The following is a 20,195-nucleotide window of genomic DNA, read 5'->3' as shown; positions in this document are numbered from 1 at the left end:
GCTAATTTTTATGGGGGAAGAACTTAATTTGAGGGGTGAGAGGCAATTCAGATATAATATATTCTTTTTCTATGTGTCTCTATTGTTAAATAGTGGGGAGAGGGTGCCTAGGGTGGGACACACTTGGGGGAGGGCATTGGTTTTGGGATAATTCCTTAAATCCTAATTTAGATTGCCCTCCTTTTGGCCAACCCACAAGACACTGATGGGGAAAAATAAAAAAAGAAGAGCACTCAACTCCCATTTGTTTAGTTCTTTGATGTGTTGGCTCAGCCCTGAACTCAGCAATTGAATGATTAGTATGTTCCTTTGAGACAAGTCCAGCCTTGGACCTATTATACTTCAGTGGCAGAGCTAACCCTTGGTAAAGCATGTCAAATTCCTGGGGCTCCAGCTCCTTCTTGGAACTGGTCATGAGGCTCTTACCCTTCTCTACTTTATATACTACATTTCCAATTGGATCTCCAAATTACCACTGGAAGGCCCTAAGCTTGCTTTTCTTCCTGGGTTCAGAGACCTACCAGATTCATTTGTGCATCCCAGGCTCATTGTTAGCCAACTGAGCGGACTGAGGGAGACAAGGAGTCTACATTCTAATGTAATCAATGGCAAGCAGTCTTCTCCATCACACCCTAGCTATGCTCCTTGTTCATTGCTTCTCAGTGAAAAATCAGGTTATAGCTGGAAGAGATTGTAAAGACCATTGAGTTCAACCACCCTCTCCCCATTTAACAGATGAAAAAACTGAAGCAAAGAAAAGTAACGTGATATACAGGGTAATACACAATTTAAGTATCAAAAGAGACAAAATCTGGACCAAAGACACCATTTCCAATGCTCAAATACGCTATGGAGCCGAAGAACACCAGAAAGCTCACTGGCCTGGATGTTCAAAGATCTGGGGTTAAGTCCTAGCTCTCTCATAGACATGCGACCATAGGCATGGCTTAGCCCATTCTGGGCTTCTGTTTCCTCATCTACAAAATATGGAGATTGAAGCAGATGATCTCTAATGGCTCTTCCAGTTTGGATCTTTTAATACCGATCTTTTGTTGTTGTTGCTGCTCAGTCATTATCAGTTATGTCTGACTCTTTGTAACCCCATTTGGGATTTTCTTGGTGAAGACACTGGAGTAGTCCAGCTCATTTTATAGATGAGGAACTGAGGCAAGAAGGGGTTAAGTGACTTGCCCAGAGTCACCCAGATAGGAAGTATCTAAGGCTAGATTTGAACTCAGAAAGATGAGTCTTTCTGATTTAGGTATCCCCCAAACCAGGTTCCAATCCTTTCTTGAGCAACACTTGCTGGCTGTGCGACTTCAGACAAATAACTTACTCTCTCTGGGTTTCTGTAAAATGGGAGTACTAGTAATACTAGTACTCCCTACCATACCAGCTCAGTAAACTTGAAAACATCACTATTAACTGCACCTCCAGCCAGAATGCTAAGCATTGCGTTGTTTATGTTGCTACTCTGTCTTATATGATTTAAAGTTTCTGTGTCAATGTTTCTCAAATGCTGTGACTCGGTGTATCTAAAACTCTGAGTCAAAGATTCTTTGAATGATACTGTTTCTTTGCTGCCAACCCTTCCCAGCTCCTGGCTTCATCTTGTTAAGTTTGAAACCCCAGAATGTCCGCAGAGAACATGAAGCTCTGCTCCCATCTCTCTCCTGCAATAAATATTGATGTGGGTGGAATTGTTCCTCTGCTTCGCCTGAGTGCTGACTTGGCTGGCTATGTTTTCATTATCTCCTGCCTGCCCTGGCCTTTCTCCCCTCCCTTCTCCAGCTGCTGATCATGAATCAGATGGATGGCCCCGAGCAGAGTGAGAGAAGGGGATCTGATGGAATCGGGTGCTGGAAATCAGAGAGGTCCCCAGGAGTGAAGCTTTCACCTTGGGGGAGCAAAGAGAGGAAGCACAACCCAGAGGAAGATTAGGCTAGGACTATTTTAGAACACAGAGTTTTCAGACTTTAGATTCATAAAAAATAGAACCCAAGACAGGGAAAGCTATGTGATGTAGGGGATAAAGCTTCAGGTCTGGAGTTAGGAAGACTCATCTTCCTGAGTTCAAATCCAGCCTCAGATACTTACTAGCTATGTGATCCTGGGCAAGTCATTTAATCCCAATTGCCTCAGTTTCTTCCACCTATAAAATTATCTAGACAAGGAAGTGCAAACCACTGCAAATCACTTTCTTTGCCAAGAAAACCCCAAATGGCGTTCCGAAGGGTCAGACATAACTGAAATGACTCAGTGATAGAAACTATATGCCAGATGCTGTATAGGTCAGTGGGGATGCTATGATGAAAATTACCTCTGCCCTCAAGAGTTTCTATTTTGCTTGGAGAGGAAAGAACTTGAACAAAGAAAATAAATACAAAATCTGTCTAGGAAGAATGCACAAATAAATGAGGAGAGAGAGGTGAGAACTAGGAGGCAACAACAGCTGGGACATAGGTGAGAAGGGAGTATGTTCCAAACCAGGAGGGTGGTCTATGCAAAGACCAGTGCGTGGAAAAATGGGAATATCACGTGTGGGGAAGAACATATAATACATTTTGATTGGAATGCAGGGAGTTGTATGCACTCAGTCTAGAAGGAGGTTGGAGCCAGATCGTGAAAGGTTTTAAATAACAGACAGTGAATAATTTATCCTAGAAGCAATAGGGTGCCCCTGAAAATTTTTAAGCAGGGAAGTAGCATAATCAGTCCTGTGCCTTAGAAATATCAATTTTGCATCTGTGTGTAGGATGGTCCTAGGCCTGCTTCTCTCAAAATACTGCTCTCATGGTACTTGGCCCTTGTTTCTACAGGGTTTATCGCTATGTTTTTGTGCCTATCTTCAGCCTTTCTCTAACGTCCTCTAAGAACTCAAAATCTCAAAACTAGAAAAATCAGTATTTCATAGAAATGAGAAGTAAAGTTCAAAGCAAGGAAATTACTCACTCAAGATTTTTGCAGTGCCTCTGTTTTCTGTAAAAGGAACACATTAGACTAGAAGATCTCTAAGGGACCATTAAGGTTTGATCTTGTCTGTTGATTTAAGCCAGCTTTAAGTCCTAGGGTCTCCTGAGCTACTTCTCTTTCTTGTCCTTAGTTATTCTATATTGCTGGATGTGACCCAACCTCCAAAATGGAGGAATTTTAGATTTAGTGTGAAAAGGAAAAAGATATTTAGTCTATCTTCTTGTCCATTCAGGAATTGACTTTCCAACCTCCCTGAGAGTTCATCCAGCCACTACATAGATTTTTTTAGTCATTTCAATCATGTCTGATTCTTTGTGACCTCATTTGGCATTTTCTTGACTGAGATACTGGAATAGTTTAACATTTCTTTCTCCAGCTCATTTTACAGATTAGGAAACTGAGGAAAATAGGTTTAAATGACTTGCTCAGGCTCACTCAACTAATAAGTGTGTGAGGTTGGATTCAGACTCAGGAAGATTCATCTTCCTGACTTCAGACCCTGTACTCTATCCACTGCACTACCTAGCTGACCACTACTTTGCTATTTCCATTGAAAAACAATTCACTACTTCCCAAAGCAGCAGATTCCATTGGGGGACACCTCTGATTATCAGGATGTTTTTTCTTATGCTATATTTTCCTGAAATTTTACAACACATTAGTCTGAGTTCTGCTGCATGGAGTTACAAAAAGAACAAATTTATCTCCTCCTTACTAGTAACAACTCTTCAGATACAGAAAGACAATGGTCACCTATTCCCTAAACCAAAGAATCATAGAACCTCTGACCTGAAAGAAAATTGAGTGACCATTTAACTCAGCTTGTTCCTGAATAGGGATTCCTTCCACATTATCCTTAGAAACTGTTCATCCAGCCTCTGCTTGAAGACCATCAAAACTTTAAAATGTGTGTGTGTGTGTGTGTGTGTATGAAAAATATATATATACACATATATAATAGACACATGCATGCATTGTATGCACACTACATACCTCTACATATACATACCTACATACATACATATGCACATGCACATGCACATGTACATACACTCACACACACTAGAATGTGGCCAGGGACAGATCACTGAGATATTTCATTAGAGGCAAACCTTTTCCAGTAACAATGATTTCATCAATGGCTATTACTTAGGTATTGTCACTTAACTAATTCTGTGTCCTCCTCGCTGCGTGGTTGATTAATAGATAAAGGAATAGATAGATAGACAGACAAACAGATACATGGATGAATGGATGGATGGATGGATGGAAGGATGGATAGGTAGATGATAAAGCATTTATTAAATACTTGCTATGTATCTAGTACTATGACATAATGCTTATCACCAAATGTGCAAAAATAACTGAGACAGACCCAACCCCTCAAAGATCTTATATTCTATTGGGGGAAGACAATACATACAGGGGAATCTGGAAATGGGGGAGAGATGGAAAAAGAGAAGGAAGATGATATCTCCTTGGGTGCAGGGGTGAAGAAATGGGCCAGAAAATGTCACAGAGGCTTAGGCCAGGTGAGATAAGGGGAAAAACTGTCACCTGTCTAAGTGAGGGAATGAAGAATCCAAGTTTCTAATGAGATAGAAATAGTTGGAAAGTAAATAGTAAGGAAACGACCAGAAAGCAACATGGAAATCTGGGTTTTAGCAACTATAAAGCTAGTATGTGAAACTTTGCTCAATGCTTTGCTGAAACATCCAGTTCTCTTTTCCCAGTTGAACATCAACTAAACTTCATATGAATGAACGAATGAATAAAGCATTTATTAAATGCTTACTATGTACAAACCCTTATACTAAGTATTGGGAATGCAAACAGAAATCCTGTTTTCTAGGAGCTCACTTTCTAATGGGAAAGACAATGTATATGGAAGGTTTCAGCTACAAGTCAGATAGAGACTGTCTATCTAGAGTCAGTCGTTAGGGTGAGACATTTCTATGGATAGAATCCTCTGCTTCAGATGTTGAACCATCTGACAGTGCTTAGGATGTTAATGACACGAGCTTTTTTGGGGGGGACGTCAGTGGATGTGACCAGACCTGCCACAGGAGAAGTTGCCAGGCTGCATCTCCATAGGGGTCAGTGTCCAATGCTATCTCTCCAAGTTTGTGGGGAGATGATGGCTATGGTGGTAGTGGTTATTTGACCTGCCTGGCACATGCTGCTTCCTGCATTTCCTCGGGGTACTCCTGTAGCATAGGATCTTAATCTTAGAAGTGGTTGGGACCTTAGGGGTCATACAATGAAGCCATCTCATTTTACAGAGGAAGAACTGAGACCTAGAGAGGTCACGTAGCCTCTGGATAAACTCCAGCTTTTTATTATTCTTCCTAAAATGTGGTTCCCAAGGCTAAACACAGCATTCCAGATGGGGTCAAATTAGAGCAGAGGACAGTGAGAAGGTCATCTTCCCTGTGCTCTCTAGACTTCTGAAATTACACACAGCTTAGGATTACACTGGGGGTTTGGCTTCAGTATCAAATAGTTAACTACTCAGGATCCCAAAAGGGTAGGAGCCTGAAAAGGGAGACCTGGAGTATCATAGACAGATGTTGCACTAATTTACCAAGTCACCTTGAGCATGACACCTTCCCTTTCTGGGCCTTACTTTTCTCATCTGTAACAAAAGATCTCTAAAAAAAACTCTGATGCTCTATATTTTGTGGTCCCACTCAGCTCTATGTTCTTTATTCTACCCTGTCCTTCCCAAGTCCAACAGTGTATGCTCTTAAGTGCTTCTCAGGTCTGACGCTGTGTGTTTTACATTCCATGGCCTTTTGGGTCTTAATATTCAGTGTTCTAGGGGTCTGTTAATCTTGGGCAATCTATGTTCTAGGATTTTTTACTTTACTTCTCCTTATGTCTCGTCTTTGAAATGAGGAAGTGTATAAGAAAACATGGTTTTACTCACTCCTGGCCCAGTCCTGCAACTGTCAGCATCATGTCTCTGGAAAGGAAGCACTAACTAACTTCCCTAGCCCTGCTGACTTAGGTAAACTGGGTCCAGATGGGGATCCTGGAAGGCTGGTTGGAGCAGTGAGGCAATCTTTCCTGTTTCGAGTTCTATTACCAGAATGGATCATTGCACATTAGAAAATTTTTTTTTAAAGTGACAAAAGTAGAAGTGACAGCCTCAAAGTTGAATCCAATCCAGTGCAACAAGCAGTTGTTTCATGATTTCTAGATATAAGACATTAGGGACACAAAGATTAAAAAATAATAATAATATAGTTCCTGATGTCAAGGAGTTTTTAGTCTGCTGAGAGTATGAGATAAAAGACATTTACAAAGATAAATGTGATACAAAGGAGAGAGAGTCAAGCAAAGTGAGGTGCAAAGGAGACTGCTGAGAAATGGGTGGGGGTATGTGAAGGTGGGAATTTGGGGTTGAGATTTGCAATAGAAACTGTGGGAAGTGTGACATAGAATCAATCAGGAATAAATAAAAGGATTACCGAGGACTGCTGATGTGCCAATTAAAATTAGATGATTTGAATTTGTAGTGGTTACAAGCCTAAAAGATTTCATGACTTCCTCTGGCAGAGTTTGTGTCTCAGGGAATAGTAGCAGAGAAAGCAAAGGGTGCCAGTGATCCAAAACTGAGGGTGTGAACATCTGGAGAAAAGGAGATGAGAGACAAGAATGTCAGAGTTGAGTTGGGAGCAGCCTCGGAGGCAGTCCAACTGATACCTGAATAAGAATCCTTTCTGCAGCACACCTGGTTCTGTGCTGCTGTGATCTGTTCATCCAGATGTGCATCCAGATGCACACTTTTTTCTCTGTCCCCACTCCCAGCTTTGTTCCTGCAATTCCTCATCACTCCCCACCATTTTAGTATATAAGGTTACTTTACCCTCTTTACCTTCTCCCCAGATTTTTACTTATCTTATACCTTTTGAATAAGATTGGTCATCCAATATCATATTCCTGTCATAGGTTTCAACCTACAATAAGTAGGCATTTTGACCTCTGAAGTCATGTTTTCTCCTTGAAATATTTTCTCCTTTTCCATGCTTTGTGCATTTTTATATAGCCATCTAAAGTCATATGTTTTTATTATCGACTCATTTTTAAAATTTTGCCTTGTTGAATTTATGGGTATCCCTAATGCTATTCTCCCCCCCCCCCAACTGCAGCTTCTTTTGTAATGTTACCTAACTTGATGGTACTACATAGCTTGTCTTCTCCCTCTGCCAAATTACCTTATCTGTACTTCTTTTCCTCCTCACCAATCATTCTGGAGAAACACATTAGAATGAACCCTTCTTGAAGGCAGAAATTTGCTTGTTTGTTACTCTCATTTGTAACCCTGGCATTCAGCACAGTGCCTAGCACATGGTAAAGGCTTAACAATTGTTCTACTTCTCTCCTCCCCCTTCCATTCTCTCTCTTCCCGTCTCTGCTTCTTCCCCTTTTTCACTCCCTCCTTCCATCTTCATTGTAATGACCCATTTATTAGCCAGCTAATTTTTGCCAACTCTTATTAGGTGCACTCAACCCCTGGCTAACAGCCTGTCATGCCCATATTTTAGGCTATTGTCCAGAAATACAAATCTCATTTTTAGACTCCATTTTCTTAACTAATTGTTTGTCTTTTAAGTTTTTTTCTTCTCTTCTGAAGCCTTTGCCTTTTATCTCGAGCAGGGATGAAAATGCCATTTTTGTCCTTGAGATTTTGAGTTGCTTACCTGAGACTTGATTATCTGTAGCAATAGTTAATAGTTTCAAAGGATCAAAGAGTTAGAGTTAGAGTTAGAATTAGAGAAGAACTTAAAAATCACCTAATTCAATTCCTTCATTTTTCAAATGAGGATGTTGAGACTCAGAGAGGTTAAGCTGCCCATGGTCACACATTATAAATAACAGAACTAAGATTCAAATTTAGATTCTCTTATTCCAAATTTAGCCCCCTTCCTATTGCACAGTAATCATCCAGTTTGTCAAATCTTTTGTGTTTTTGTCATACCCAAGATATGTGCCATGGAGGGTAACGTGAGATCCAGCACCTTAAAAAAATAAAATAATTCAGCATGGAATAGGCTACTTGGCAGCTATTGCTGCTGTTTGTCCTTTATTCTTGATAAATAACCAAGGGAAGGTACTGGAATTAAGAGGAGTTGGTGGAAGTTTCATGTAAAAGGTGAGATTTTACTTGGGATTTAAAGAAAACCAGGAAGGTCAGTATTCAAAGGTTGTTGTTTGTTCTTCATTTTTGAAGAGGACCCTCTACAGAAGATCCTCAGGGTTTCCAGCCAAAGCAGAAATGACTGCCATTTACATTCAACCTGACTTAATTAGGACTCAAACAATGACCAAATGGGGCTTGGCCTGGAACCTATTAATGACTAATCAATAGCATGCAAGGCCTGAAGTTAGGAAGACTCATCTTCTCTCTCTCTCTCTTTTTTTTTTTTTGAAAGCTTTTTATTTTCAAAACAAATGCATGAATAATTTTTCAACATTGACCCTTGCATTGCCTTGTGTTTCAAATTTTCCCCTCCTTTTCCTTCCCTCTTCCCCAGATGGCAAGCAAAACAATATATGTTATACATGTTAAAATATATATTAAATCCAATATATGTAAGTATATTTATACAGTTCTCTTGCTGCATTAGAAAAATCAGATCCAAAAGGTAAGAAAATGAGTAAGAAAACAAAATGCAAACAAATAACAAAAAAAAAAAAGAGTAAGAATGTTATGTTATGAAGAAGACTCATTTTCTCAAGTTCAAATCTGACCTCAGATATTTAATAACTTTGTGACCTTGGGCAAGTCACTTAACCTCATTTGCCTCAGTTTCCTCATCTATAAAATGAGCTGGAGAAGGAAATGGCAAACTATTCCAGAATCTTTATCAGGAAAACCCCAAGTAGGGGTCATAAGCAGCCAGACATGATTGAAAAACAACTGAAGAACAAAAACTGATGAGACATAATGAATAAAGTGCTTCAGGGCTCAGTTTTCTTTCTTCTTTTACCTTCAATAGATCCTTGGGAGCATCACATTTTCCCTTTTCTCTTTTGTTAATGATAAGGTGTGAGAATTGAGGTTAAGAGATCTCCTCTGGTTGAATTCACAAACCTGAAGTCTGTGGCAAAAGGGTATTTATTTACACTAAGAAGACAGCTTTCTTAGTGGGCAAAATCCTGTTAGAACTTCTGCAAATATAGGTTGACAAACCCTTGGTCATATAGGGCCATTGTTGGCCTGGAAGTGGGGAGCAGTTTGAGCCACTCAATAGATTTCCAATTGAATGAAATTACTTATCCAGGTGTTGCCCTTATGGACAGAAAGGTGGGCCCCTCCTAGAGTAAGGAAGGGTTTGAGACCCCGAATCACCCTTCCCCCACAGATTCTTTTCCAATTCTTCTCCCCCAAATAAAGGGACACAGTTCACATCATTACTAACCTTATCTTAATAGTTTACCTTAAAACCTACTTTTTCCTCCTCTTTCAGTTTGTCTTTCTCCTTGTCCTCCAGCTTCTCAGTCCTTCCAAATTTCCCCTTCTCAAATGGGATCCTTTGCAGCAACCAGGTCCTCTGGTATATATTCACAATACTTTCTTCTTCTTCACTCATAGCCTTCTCCTACCCTGTCTTACATGCAATCTTTTCATTTGGGAACCAGAAGCAGAAGGACAAAGCAAGATCAAAAGAATTGCAGTTGGACCATGGTTTAATCTTTAAAAAGTTCCTTTATTCTGCCAATCTTTTGTGAAATTGAGATAGCAATCCTTGAAACTCCTAATATAAGGAAAGGGGTTGTCTTTTACAAATTTGGCAATTTGTTGTTTAATTATTTCAGTCATGTTGGACTTTTCATGACACTGTTTGGAGTTTTTTTTTGGCAAAGATGCTTGAGCAATTGGCCATTTCCTTCTCTAGTTCATTTGACATAAGGAAACTGAGGCAAGCAGGATTAAATGACTTGCTTAGGGTCACACAACTAGGAAGTGTCTGAGACTGGATTTGAAATCAGGAAAGTGAATCTTCCTAATTCCAGGCCCAATAATCTATCCATTGTACCCCCTAGCAGCCCCACCTAGCTGTCCCAAGTAGCCTATTCCAGGTTGAATTATTTTGTTTTTTCAGGTGCTGGATATTAATTTGAATTATCCCATCTTTGTCCTTGTTTGGGTCCAAGGACAGTTGAAAATTTGCCCTGCTATCAGAAGGCTTTCTGATAGGCTGAGGATAGGTCTGAATCATAGACTGAACAAATGAGCCTTTTCCAGTATACTCGGTGATGAAATTCCAAATAAAGAGGCTAGTGTTCTGGAACAGATCTAAAGATATGCTGGAACCAGCTCTAACTAGCTTGGGAGAGCTCATTGTTAAATTTTCAGTTATGATTTCATTTATTATTTTGCTGACTGCTTAAACTTAAGAAAGTAATAATGAAGATTAAATTTAAAACTAAAATCCCCATCACCCCAGCCTCAGTTGTAAAACATTTGCCAACACACCCCTGTATTTCTCTTTAGATATTGCTTGAGCTTAGTAGGAGTGCAGTAAAAGACTCGGGGATTGAAGTCATCACCATACTTGAAGCCTGATAACTAATAATAATAATTACTGGCATTTATATAGCACTTTATAACTTCAAAGTGCTTCCAACATTTTCTCATTTGAACCTCACAACATCTCTGAATAGGGCCATTCTCTGATGAGAGCTATACAGTCCTGGCTTATTGAGAACAGTGATGTAACCATTGGGGTCTTAATAATGGCAATGGGTAGTGAATTACTCTATCTTAGAATGAAAATGTGCAGATAATGACAAGTTTGCTGCGTTGTTTTTACCTTCCCATTTGCACCATCACCTTCATTCCCTCATGTTCCATTCCCTTTCGACACATAGCCAGCCCCTAGGTGGAGAAGGCTAAAGGAAAAGTACCCAGCACTCCCACTGACCATCGCTTTGTACCTCTTTATAGGGAGAAAACTCTGTCATTAAGCAGAGAACAGATAACTTCCCAGACAAAAAGAAGGATGAAGCAGCCCAGATTGCTCCAGACCTGACTGTGATACAGTTCATCAAAAGTAAGTGTCCCTTTTGCCTAGCAGGGATCAGTCAGATGTAGGTATGAGTTCTGGAAAAGGGAAAGGGAGATAATTGGACAACACAGAAAGGCAGGATGGCGAGAGATGGGGAACACAGTCACAAAAACAGAGAACAAATGGACAATTACCAGTCAAACCATTGATCTTAAAATCTTTTTCGGAGTAGTGGCTCCCAAAGATTTCTGATATGAGACTCCATTTAGAAAGCCAAATATTCGGCAGAGCTCCAAATGGTAAGAGTGGTTCTCCTGGAACATCCAGTGATCACAATCATGATGATATAAAGCCATCCTTTGGAAAGAACTGTGCTTTTATCTTCCTCACAAGAACATCAAGATATCTTTTTAAAAGAATAATACACAAAAGTAACATGTTGAATTTATTGCATACTTCTTTTGTAAAGAAACATATATAAAGGAGATTTATGATTTCACATATAACCCTCTTTTTCTATTCTATTTTGCAAATGGAAATGTTTCTTTCTCTCCTTCTTTCTGTCTCTTGTCTTTTTCTCTCTGTCTCTTTCTCTTGAAATTCATCATTTTGTCCACTGTACATTGCTGCCTCCAAACTGGAAGAATCATTTGAATCACCAGAAGTGAGTAGTAATAATTCAATTGAACAAGACTTTTGTGGTCCAGTAATAATAATAATAATTAACTTTTATGTAGTGTCTAATATGTACCAGGCACTGTACTGAGTTCATTTAATAATTATTTTTTCATTAGATCCTCACAACAATCCTGGGAGATAGATGCTCTTATTACTTCCACTTTACAGATAAAGAAACTGAATCAAGCAGAGGTTGGCTTGCCCAGGGTCACCTACTAGAAAGTGTCTGAGGCTGGATTTGGACTCAGAATTTCCTAACTCCAGGCCCAGAGCTCTATATACTATATCCTGGGAAATAAGAAATAAAACTTTTAAAAGGTGATAAACATATGTGTAAGACACAATGATGTTTGCTTATTTGTTTTTTTGTGGACCCTTTGTAATAACTCCCTGATCCTCAGGGGTCCATATCCTATATCTTTGCCTCTTCCCTCTTTCTGATCCTCCATATCCTGTACATTGCAAAGTCCTATCTGTTTGACTTCCACAATACCTCTCAATACCTCTTCTCATTTGCACTGCTACTGTTGCATCTGAACTACTGTTATAAGCCTCCCACTAGTCTCTCTGTCTCCAAGGTCTCCATTTTTCAAAACATTTTTTAGACTGCTGCCAAAATAATCTTTCTGTGACACAGATCTAAATATTTACATTCTCCCACTCATAAACATTCACTGGCTCCTTACTGCTCCAATGATAAGATACAGATTGTTGATAACCTGTTGCTTCATTGAATGGAGAGTTAGCTACTCACAGCACAGCCTTGTGCTAGGCTCTGTGAAGAATGTAAAGGAAAATAGTAAGGCAAGGTGGTATAATGAAAAGAGATAGCAGACTGAGGTTCTAGTTCTTCCTTAGCCAATAACTTGCCCTAAGAATTTGGATAAATCATTTTTCTTTTATTGGCCATCAGTTTCTTCCTCTGTAAGTGAAAAAGCTGGGTTAGAGACTATTAGGGCCCTGCCAGCTCTCTGATATTCTTTATTCTAGGGTTTAACTAGATACCAAGAAGATCCTTTTAGCTTTGACATTTTATGGTTTGTATCGGTTTTAAGGCTTTCCCAAGTACTGACATTCTGTGTTCTAAGGCCATATACTCAGTTCAGGCATCATGTTATTTAGTCTGTTTCCTCCCAACTCTTATATCATATGTGTTCTATTCTTAGTCCCCTCCTGCTCTGAGATTCTCTCTCTCTCTCTCTCTCTGTCTGTGTATGTGTGTGTGTGTGTGTGTGTATATAATGTGTGTATGTATATATGTATATATTTTCTCAGGAAGACTTCAGATACTTCCTACTTGGCTTATTCATCTAGAAAATAGGAATAAGAATTGCATCTACCTTATAGGATCATTGTGAGGGTCATATGAAATAACTCTCTCTATGAACCCTAAAGTGCTGTGTAAATACCATCAGATGGATGACTCTGAGGTTACATGTGGGATTGTGCCTGGAAACAAGAGGATGTATTACTTGACCTTGGAGACCTAGGAATCTTGATGACCAGAAGGAATGATTACTTTGAAACATTCACACGCCTATTAATCACAACAGAGGCAAAAAGCCAGAGTGAACTTAGCTAGGATCAGTGGCTGAAAATGGCTCTTTGAGCCATTGCCTTCACCCACATTGTGTTTTGTGGTTTCTCTGCAAGTCATGGAGGCCAAAGTATCCCTGACCACACGGTCTTTTGACCAGTGGACCAATCTTAGTCCTGACTCCAGGCTTCAGCCGAGTTTCAGGAGCCTTGGGTGCTCCATCCTATGAAGAGGGAGATAGATGGAAGAAGACTGGATCCTTGCCATCAGGCAGCCCCTAGTCTGAAGAAAGCATATAACTGCTCCATTAAGGACCACTGGTGTGAGGATGAAGCTCCTGACTTCAGTGAGCCCTCAGTCTAGGATGGGGGAACATATAGTCCCTGACCAAGGAAATATAGATCTTGAAGCCAGATAATCTGCAGTCTACTTGGGATCTACCGTGCAATACATTTTGTAAGACTGTTTAACTGCAATTACAGATTCAAATCTTGTAGGGAAAGCTGAATGTACAATGAAAATAGGGGATCTGAATAAGAAAAGGTTAATCTAAAGACTTCTTGGAGAAGATGACTTTGGAAGACTAAGCCAGTTGCTTTGTATCAATGGGAAAGACTCAGTTCTGGGTTTTGGGAGATGTGGTTCTGGGCTCAGGTCTGTCACAAGGTCTCTGTGCTACTTGGAGCATTTTTAGGCAGCTTGCCTCGTGAACTTGGTTAGGTCATTTTCCTGCTCTGCCTTTTAGGCTCCTGGAAATGAAGGAGTCAGAGTGAATGACACTGGGTCGAAGGTCCCTTCCAGCTTATGTTTTATATTCTATGTGCTAACATTTTACGTGCTAGGGTTTCTTCCTACTCTGACATTGTGTGACACTCTTCCCATGTTTCAGTTACTACATTTGTGAAACAAGAATATTACAGATGATCAGTAAGCTCCCTCCCTGTTCTAATGATTTATGTTTGTATAGCTAAGGGTATAGTCCAGGAAGGAACAGAGGATCAGGGATGAGGAACAATGAAGGGGAATTCCATACTTATCCATCTACTCCATAATAAGAGACTGTTTTTATTTTCTTGGCTTCATGGGAGACGGCTCCCTGGCCTGACTTCCTGGCTGGTCACCTAGTGTCAGGCCATATGGTCTTCCATTTGGAGTGATATTCTCTTCTGATGATGGTAATTCATGGTGGAGGCAGTGGGAAACTAGGTTAGGCTCACTTAGAGTCCTTGGCTATGGGGAAAAGGTAACTCTCTCACTCTACCAGCATCCTGTCAATGGTCACAGTCCATATTCCTGCCTTCCCTTGACATAGCCTCAAACCATCACAGATGCTTCAGCCTTACAGAGTTTCTCTAGAAAACACATTTCAGCATAACTCAGTCATTCTCTTCAAAGCTGAACAACCAAGGAATTTTCTAACATAAAGTAAATCTTGTTGCAAACAGAGGCAAGTGCTTCATGCTCTGTCATCTTGGAGTCATGTAATGGCAGAGCTGGAAGGGACTTCAGATCATAGAGTAAAGGATATCAAGACTAGGGGGACTCTTAGAAAATAGGACATAGAATTTTAGCATTGGGTGAGAGAAATCAGTGATTTAGAACAGATTCACCAAATATGGGAAATAGCGTGTTCAACAATAGTATTGGAAATAGTAGACAACAAAGCAGTTGACAAAGGTTCTCATACTTTTAGTCAAAATAACATGGGCTACACAGTAGTAGAGTTAGATGTATTCATAACTGACTGAATTACAAGACCCCAGAAGAACCAGACAGTATTTGGAATTCATTTCATCCATTCTTCTCCTCATTTTACAGATGAGGTTCCTAAGGTCAGGAGAGGCTAAAGAATATACTTATGATCATATAGGTAGGAAGTGCCTGGTTGTCCTGACTCTTAACTATTGTGTTCTTTCTAGCCTCTAATGAGTAGGAAGTAAAGAGAGGAAGACAGAGCAACAGAGATAAGAGAATGAGAGAAAGAGAAAGAAATAGAGTGAGGGAAACAGAGAGGAGAGGAGGGAAGGTGAGAAGAGAAAGAGATAGAGTCATAGAAAAAGGGAGGGAGTAAAAAGGGAAGGGGAGAGAGAGAGAAGAAAGAGAGAGAGACAGAGAGAAAAAGAGAGAGAGAGAAAGGAGGAAGGGGAGAAGGAGGGAGAGAGACAGACAGAAGAAGAGGGAGAAAGAGAGAAACATAGAAAAGAGAGGGGGGAGGAAGAAAGAGAGAGAAAGAGAGAAGAAGAAAAAGGGAGGGACAGTGCGACACAAAGAGATTTTCTCTGATCCATCTCAAAGCCTCAGCCATGGATGTTCAACATTTTGACCAAAGGGAGGGTCTATATACAGGTACAAGTTGTATTAAATTACCTCTGAAGTCCCATGCTGCTCTGAGAGTCTAATAATCTGAACCATAAAATGTAAAATATCGGATCTCAAAGGCACAATGGAACAAAAAAATATCAGTATGGTGTCTCCTCCATTAGGCTGTGAACTTCTTGAGAACAGAGACTGCTTTTTGCTTTTCTTTGTATCTTTAGCACTTAGCACTCAGTAGGTGCTCAACAAATGCTTATTGCTTGACTGAGAGTTGGAAGGGACCTTAGGATACAGAATTCTATCTAGACTGTGTATCTTTGGTGTCTGTTATAATAGGTATTTAACACACATTTGCTTAGTGGATGAATGTGTGTTTTACCATTTTGCTGCATTTTCCAAGATCCCTCCAGTTTTGACATCTTTCTTTTTTCTTTCTTATTTTCCTACTAGATTATAAGGACCATGTCTGATCTAAACGTATCTCTTTGAATGTTCAATGTGGTACTGGGTGGGGGAAGACAAGTTGGGAAATAGTAATGGATCAATCAAGCTGGAGAAAAAGGCAAATGCTGAGATAAAGAAATAGAACAGGATAGAGCAAAGTGGAATAGAACAATGATGAGATGGAATGGGATGGGATAGGATGGGAGGAAAGGAAAGAGGATGGAATGGGAGGAGAGGGGAGAGTATGGGAGGGAATAGGGAGAGCAAAGGGAAGGAAAAAGAAGGAAGGAAATGGGAGGGGAGAAGAAGAGAGAGAAGAAAATAGGAGGAAAAGGAAGGAAAGAGAAATAAGGGGAGGAAATGGGAAGAGATGGGAAGCAGCATGGTCAAGTAGGAAAATAATTGTCTTTGACAGAAGATGAGTTCAAATTTCATCCTAAGGGCTTACTACTTGTATGACCTAAACAAGTCACTTAGCCTCCCTTGGCATGAGATTCCCCATCTATAAAATAAGAATTTGGGACTAGAAAGATCCCGAAGTCTCTGCCAGCTCTATATCTATGACCCTATGTAAAGAAAAAGGGGAAAAGACATCTTAAGACTTGGTCGTATTGATTGATATTTGTCATATTTAATGTACACATATATTGTATTTAAGATATACTTTAACATGTTTAACATGTATGAGACTGCCTGTCATCTAGGGGAGGGGGTGGAAGGAAGTAAGGGAAAAGATGGAACAGAAGTGATTGCAAGGGACAATATTGAAAAACTACCCATGCTTATGTTCTGTCAATAAAAAACTATAATAAAAAAAAAGATATTTATCATATTTACCTCAAAGAATAGATAAATGGAATTCCTGAAATGGAAAAGAATTAAAACTATGCATCTTCTAAGACTGGTTCCATCTCTAGAATCTAGGATTCTGTGAGCAACTGGGTTTATGATAAGGAAGAACGTAAGGTCCTTGAGAACTTAAATAAAAGAAGAAATTCAGTTCTGCCTAATGATTAAGCCAATAAGAAATGGGCTACCCCAAGACTCAGAGTATTCTCTTTATTGTGGGTCTAATTGGAAATAACTCGCGAAGCTGCCCCATTCACCTACTTCAACAGTGAGATCCCATCACCACTGGAGAGACTATAGAAGAGTGTTGCAACAGTTAGAAGGTAGACATAGGTGCTTGTTAAGCACTTCTCAGCCCTGAGCATCATGTAGGAATGGCTCTGACCTGACCCTTTCTTTCTCTGACAGTCTTCCCCAAAGTTCTGCTACGGAATCTGCGCCACCCTATCTTCCTCCTGGTGATCCTGGCCCAGGTCAGCATGACCTCCATGGTGGCTGGGATGGCCACCTTCCTGCCCAAATTCCTGGAGCGCCAGTTCTCTATCACCGCTTCCTATGCCAACCTGCTCGTTGGCAGTATCAGTGTCCCTGGAGCCATCTTAGGCATCATAACTGGAAGTGTGGTGGTTCATCGCTTCCATCTGAATTCCAAATACTGTGCAGCTGTTGGGATAGGAGCAGGCTTTGGCTGCCTGACAGTTGGTCTGCCACTCTTCATCACTGGCTGCCCTACCCATCATATCGCCAACATCTTTGGCCCCAGGTAAGTAAGGGAGCCATCCTTGGCAGAAGCCAGAGTGGTAGTTATTCCTGAAGTAGGAAGTGAGTAGCTCCACAAGATGCTACCTGTCCCCCAAATCTCTCCACTAGTCCTAGCCTTCTATTAGATCCAAAATTTCTCCAATTAGAGAATACCTTTTTTTTATTCAGTCATTTCATTCATGTCTGGCTCTTTGTGACTCCATTTTGGGATTTTCTTGGCAAAGATAGACTGGAATATTTTGCCATTTCCTTTTCCAAGATAATCTCTAGTTTAAGACACAAAAGAAGGGATGTTGCCTCCAGAAGACACTTGAAAAGGTACACCAAGAGACAGTAAATGTTTGTTGATACCTCTATAACTTTACAGCAGGGACAAATTAAAGTAAGCTATAACCAGATGCTATTCCCCTAATGTCAGACTCTTGCTAGATTGGGAGCTTTGAGGAAGTGTGGGGGGAGGTCCTTATCTGAGAAAGAAAAGAGAGCTTTAGTGATGATGGTGATGGTATTTCCCCTATCCCTATCTTATCCAATGCCATCATTGCCATCATTCATATCACAAGGGGAGGATTGAAATTCAAACCCATTCTACTGGTGAAATTTAGTATTCATTCAAATCACTTACAAATTGAGACCTGGGATTCAAGGTCTCCACACTTTAACCCACCCTCCAGCCTTGTTTCTGTATCTCTGTGCCCCAGTCAGGAAGAATGACTTTTTTGGTCTCCTGTCTTTCCCTCTGCTCCCTATCCATCCCCCTCGCCTTCTGGAGGTTCTGACCTAATTGCCTTCACTTCTACTGTTTTGGGACACTCTCTCACTATGTACCATCTACCTCTTAAAAATGTAGCTCATATGTTACTTCCTGATCACTTGGTCAGTATTGTACTAAACTTTGTATCCCTCTAAAATCCAACACAGGGCTCCCACATGGAAGGCACTTAATAAATATTAGTTGAATATTATGATTTCTTATATCCCAAATAGTACTGTTTCTTGTCTTTGAAGGGCAGGCTCTTTGGGTTTTACAAAGTGATTGTTCAATGATATGAATGATAACAATGAGAATAAAGAGAAGGTGATATATGCAAAAGTAATTGTTAGCTTAGAATTAATGGGACTTGATAACTGAGAGAGAGGTGGGAAAGGGAGGAAAAACCCAACCCCAAGATTTCATATATGGGTCATCTGTGAATGACATAGGCAGAAATGAGAGAAAGAAGATGAACTATTAGAACATAAAACATATCACAAGTAGAAAGGGTATTAGATAGCTCTGCCTTCTGGCTACGTCAAATCTCAGCTAAAATCCCACTTTCTACAAGAAGCCTGTTCTGATCCTCCTTAATTCTAGCATCTTCCCCCTGAGATTATTTCCAATTTATCCTGAATCTATCTTGTTTGTACACAACTGTTTGCATGTTGGTATCCTTTTCCCTTTAGACTGAGCCATCTTGAGATCTTGAGAGCAGGAACTATTTGAGGCATTTTTTTTTTATCCTCAGCACTTGGCACAAAGCCTTGAACATAGTAGGTTCTTAAATGCTTGTTGATTGACTATCAATGAGTAAACCATAGGTTAATGGGAGTTTGGAGGCCTTCCTAGCTTCAGCTGCACTTTGAGCTTCGAGATTTCCACAGAAGCTCCCCACTTAGGGAAGGAACAAAGCTTTTGTATAGCAGCCTAGTGTTCTATATTTGAGGATCACATCAGAATACTAATTCAATCCTCTCTCATCATATCAGTGAGAAGTAGGATTGTAAAGATCTTGGACCTGAATATGCTAAGAAGCTCTTGCTCCTGGGAGAATAGCCAGAGATTAGTCCCCTCCCTGTCTTCTGTTTAACCATAGAGGAACAAGTTGTCCCTTTACTTTCACCATTTCCAGTCAATTTAATTCTCAGTAACCTCCCCTCCAGTCAGCCTCCCCTCCTGCACACCCTTCCCCCTACTACTTTGTCTCCAGTCTGTCCTCTTAGGCCCTTGAAAATTGTTAAGTCAGCTGGTAAAGTTAACATTTCTATCTTCTCCAGAAAGATTACATTTCTCTTAGAGGCCCCTCTTTTTGTCTCAGATTTGGCTCTGATATCAGAACAGAATTTCCCAAACATCCCTGACCTTGGTCATAGAATTAAGGAATGCCAAAACTTAAAACAAAAACCTTGGAACACAGAACATAAGAGCAGCAAGAAGCCTTAGCTCATAGAATATAAGAGCTAAGAGAGACCTTAGAATAGAGAATATAAAATCTCAGAGTTGAAAGAACTCCTAGAACATAGAATTTTAATGCTACAAGTTTCAGAAGAGCAAGAAATGTTAGAACATATAAAGTAAGCTGTTAGAATTAGTTATGATCTTAAGCACCATCTCATCTAGTTGTCTCATTTTGCAGAAAGGAAGGTAAGGGGCTAACCCAAGGTCATACTTGATGATTCCCATTTGGTTTTTACTAAGTCTTTGCTTCAGGCCTTCAATGCTTTTCAGGCTCTGTCCCATCCATCCCCATCTTTCTTCCTTGAGTGTGCCCCTAACCAAGAATTTGGAACTCTTATAAAAATAGAAATACTGTTATTCAGTTTAAATTGTATCTAGCTTGTTGTGACCCCATTTGGGGTTT

General features: G+C 40.1%; 1 protein-coding gene across 2 annotated transcripts in view; it reads left to right on the top strand.

Moving 5' to 3' along the window:
• Positions 1-20,195, top strand: part of SLCO2B1 (solute carrier organic anion transporter family member 2B1) — an 84,729-nt gene that overhangs the window by 44,114 nt on the left and 20,420 nt on the right. For both annotated transcript variants that reach the window (XM_051987105.1, XM_051987104.1), the window contains exons 8-9: positions 10,931-11,036; positions 17,224-17,578. In XM_051987105.1, coding sequence (XP_051843065.1) covers positions 10,931-11,036; positions 17,224-17,578 — 461 coding nt within the window. The remainder of the gene's footprint in view (positions 1-10,930; positions 11,037-17,223; positions 17,579-20,195) is intronic.

The sequence above is a fragment of the Antechinus flavipes genome, chromosome 3 (genome assembly GCF_016432865.1).
Source record: "Antechinus flavipes isolate AdamAnt ecotype Samford, QLD, Australia chromosome 3, AdamAnt_v2, whole genome shotgun sequence".
Classification (NCBI taxonomy): Eukaryota; Metazoa; Chordata; class Mammalia; order Dasyuromorphia; family Dasyuridae; genus Antechinus; species Antechinus flavipes.
The sequence above is the reverse complement of the archived record's forward strand: the minus strand, read 5'-3'. Positions and strand labels throughout refer to the sequence as shown.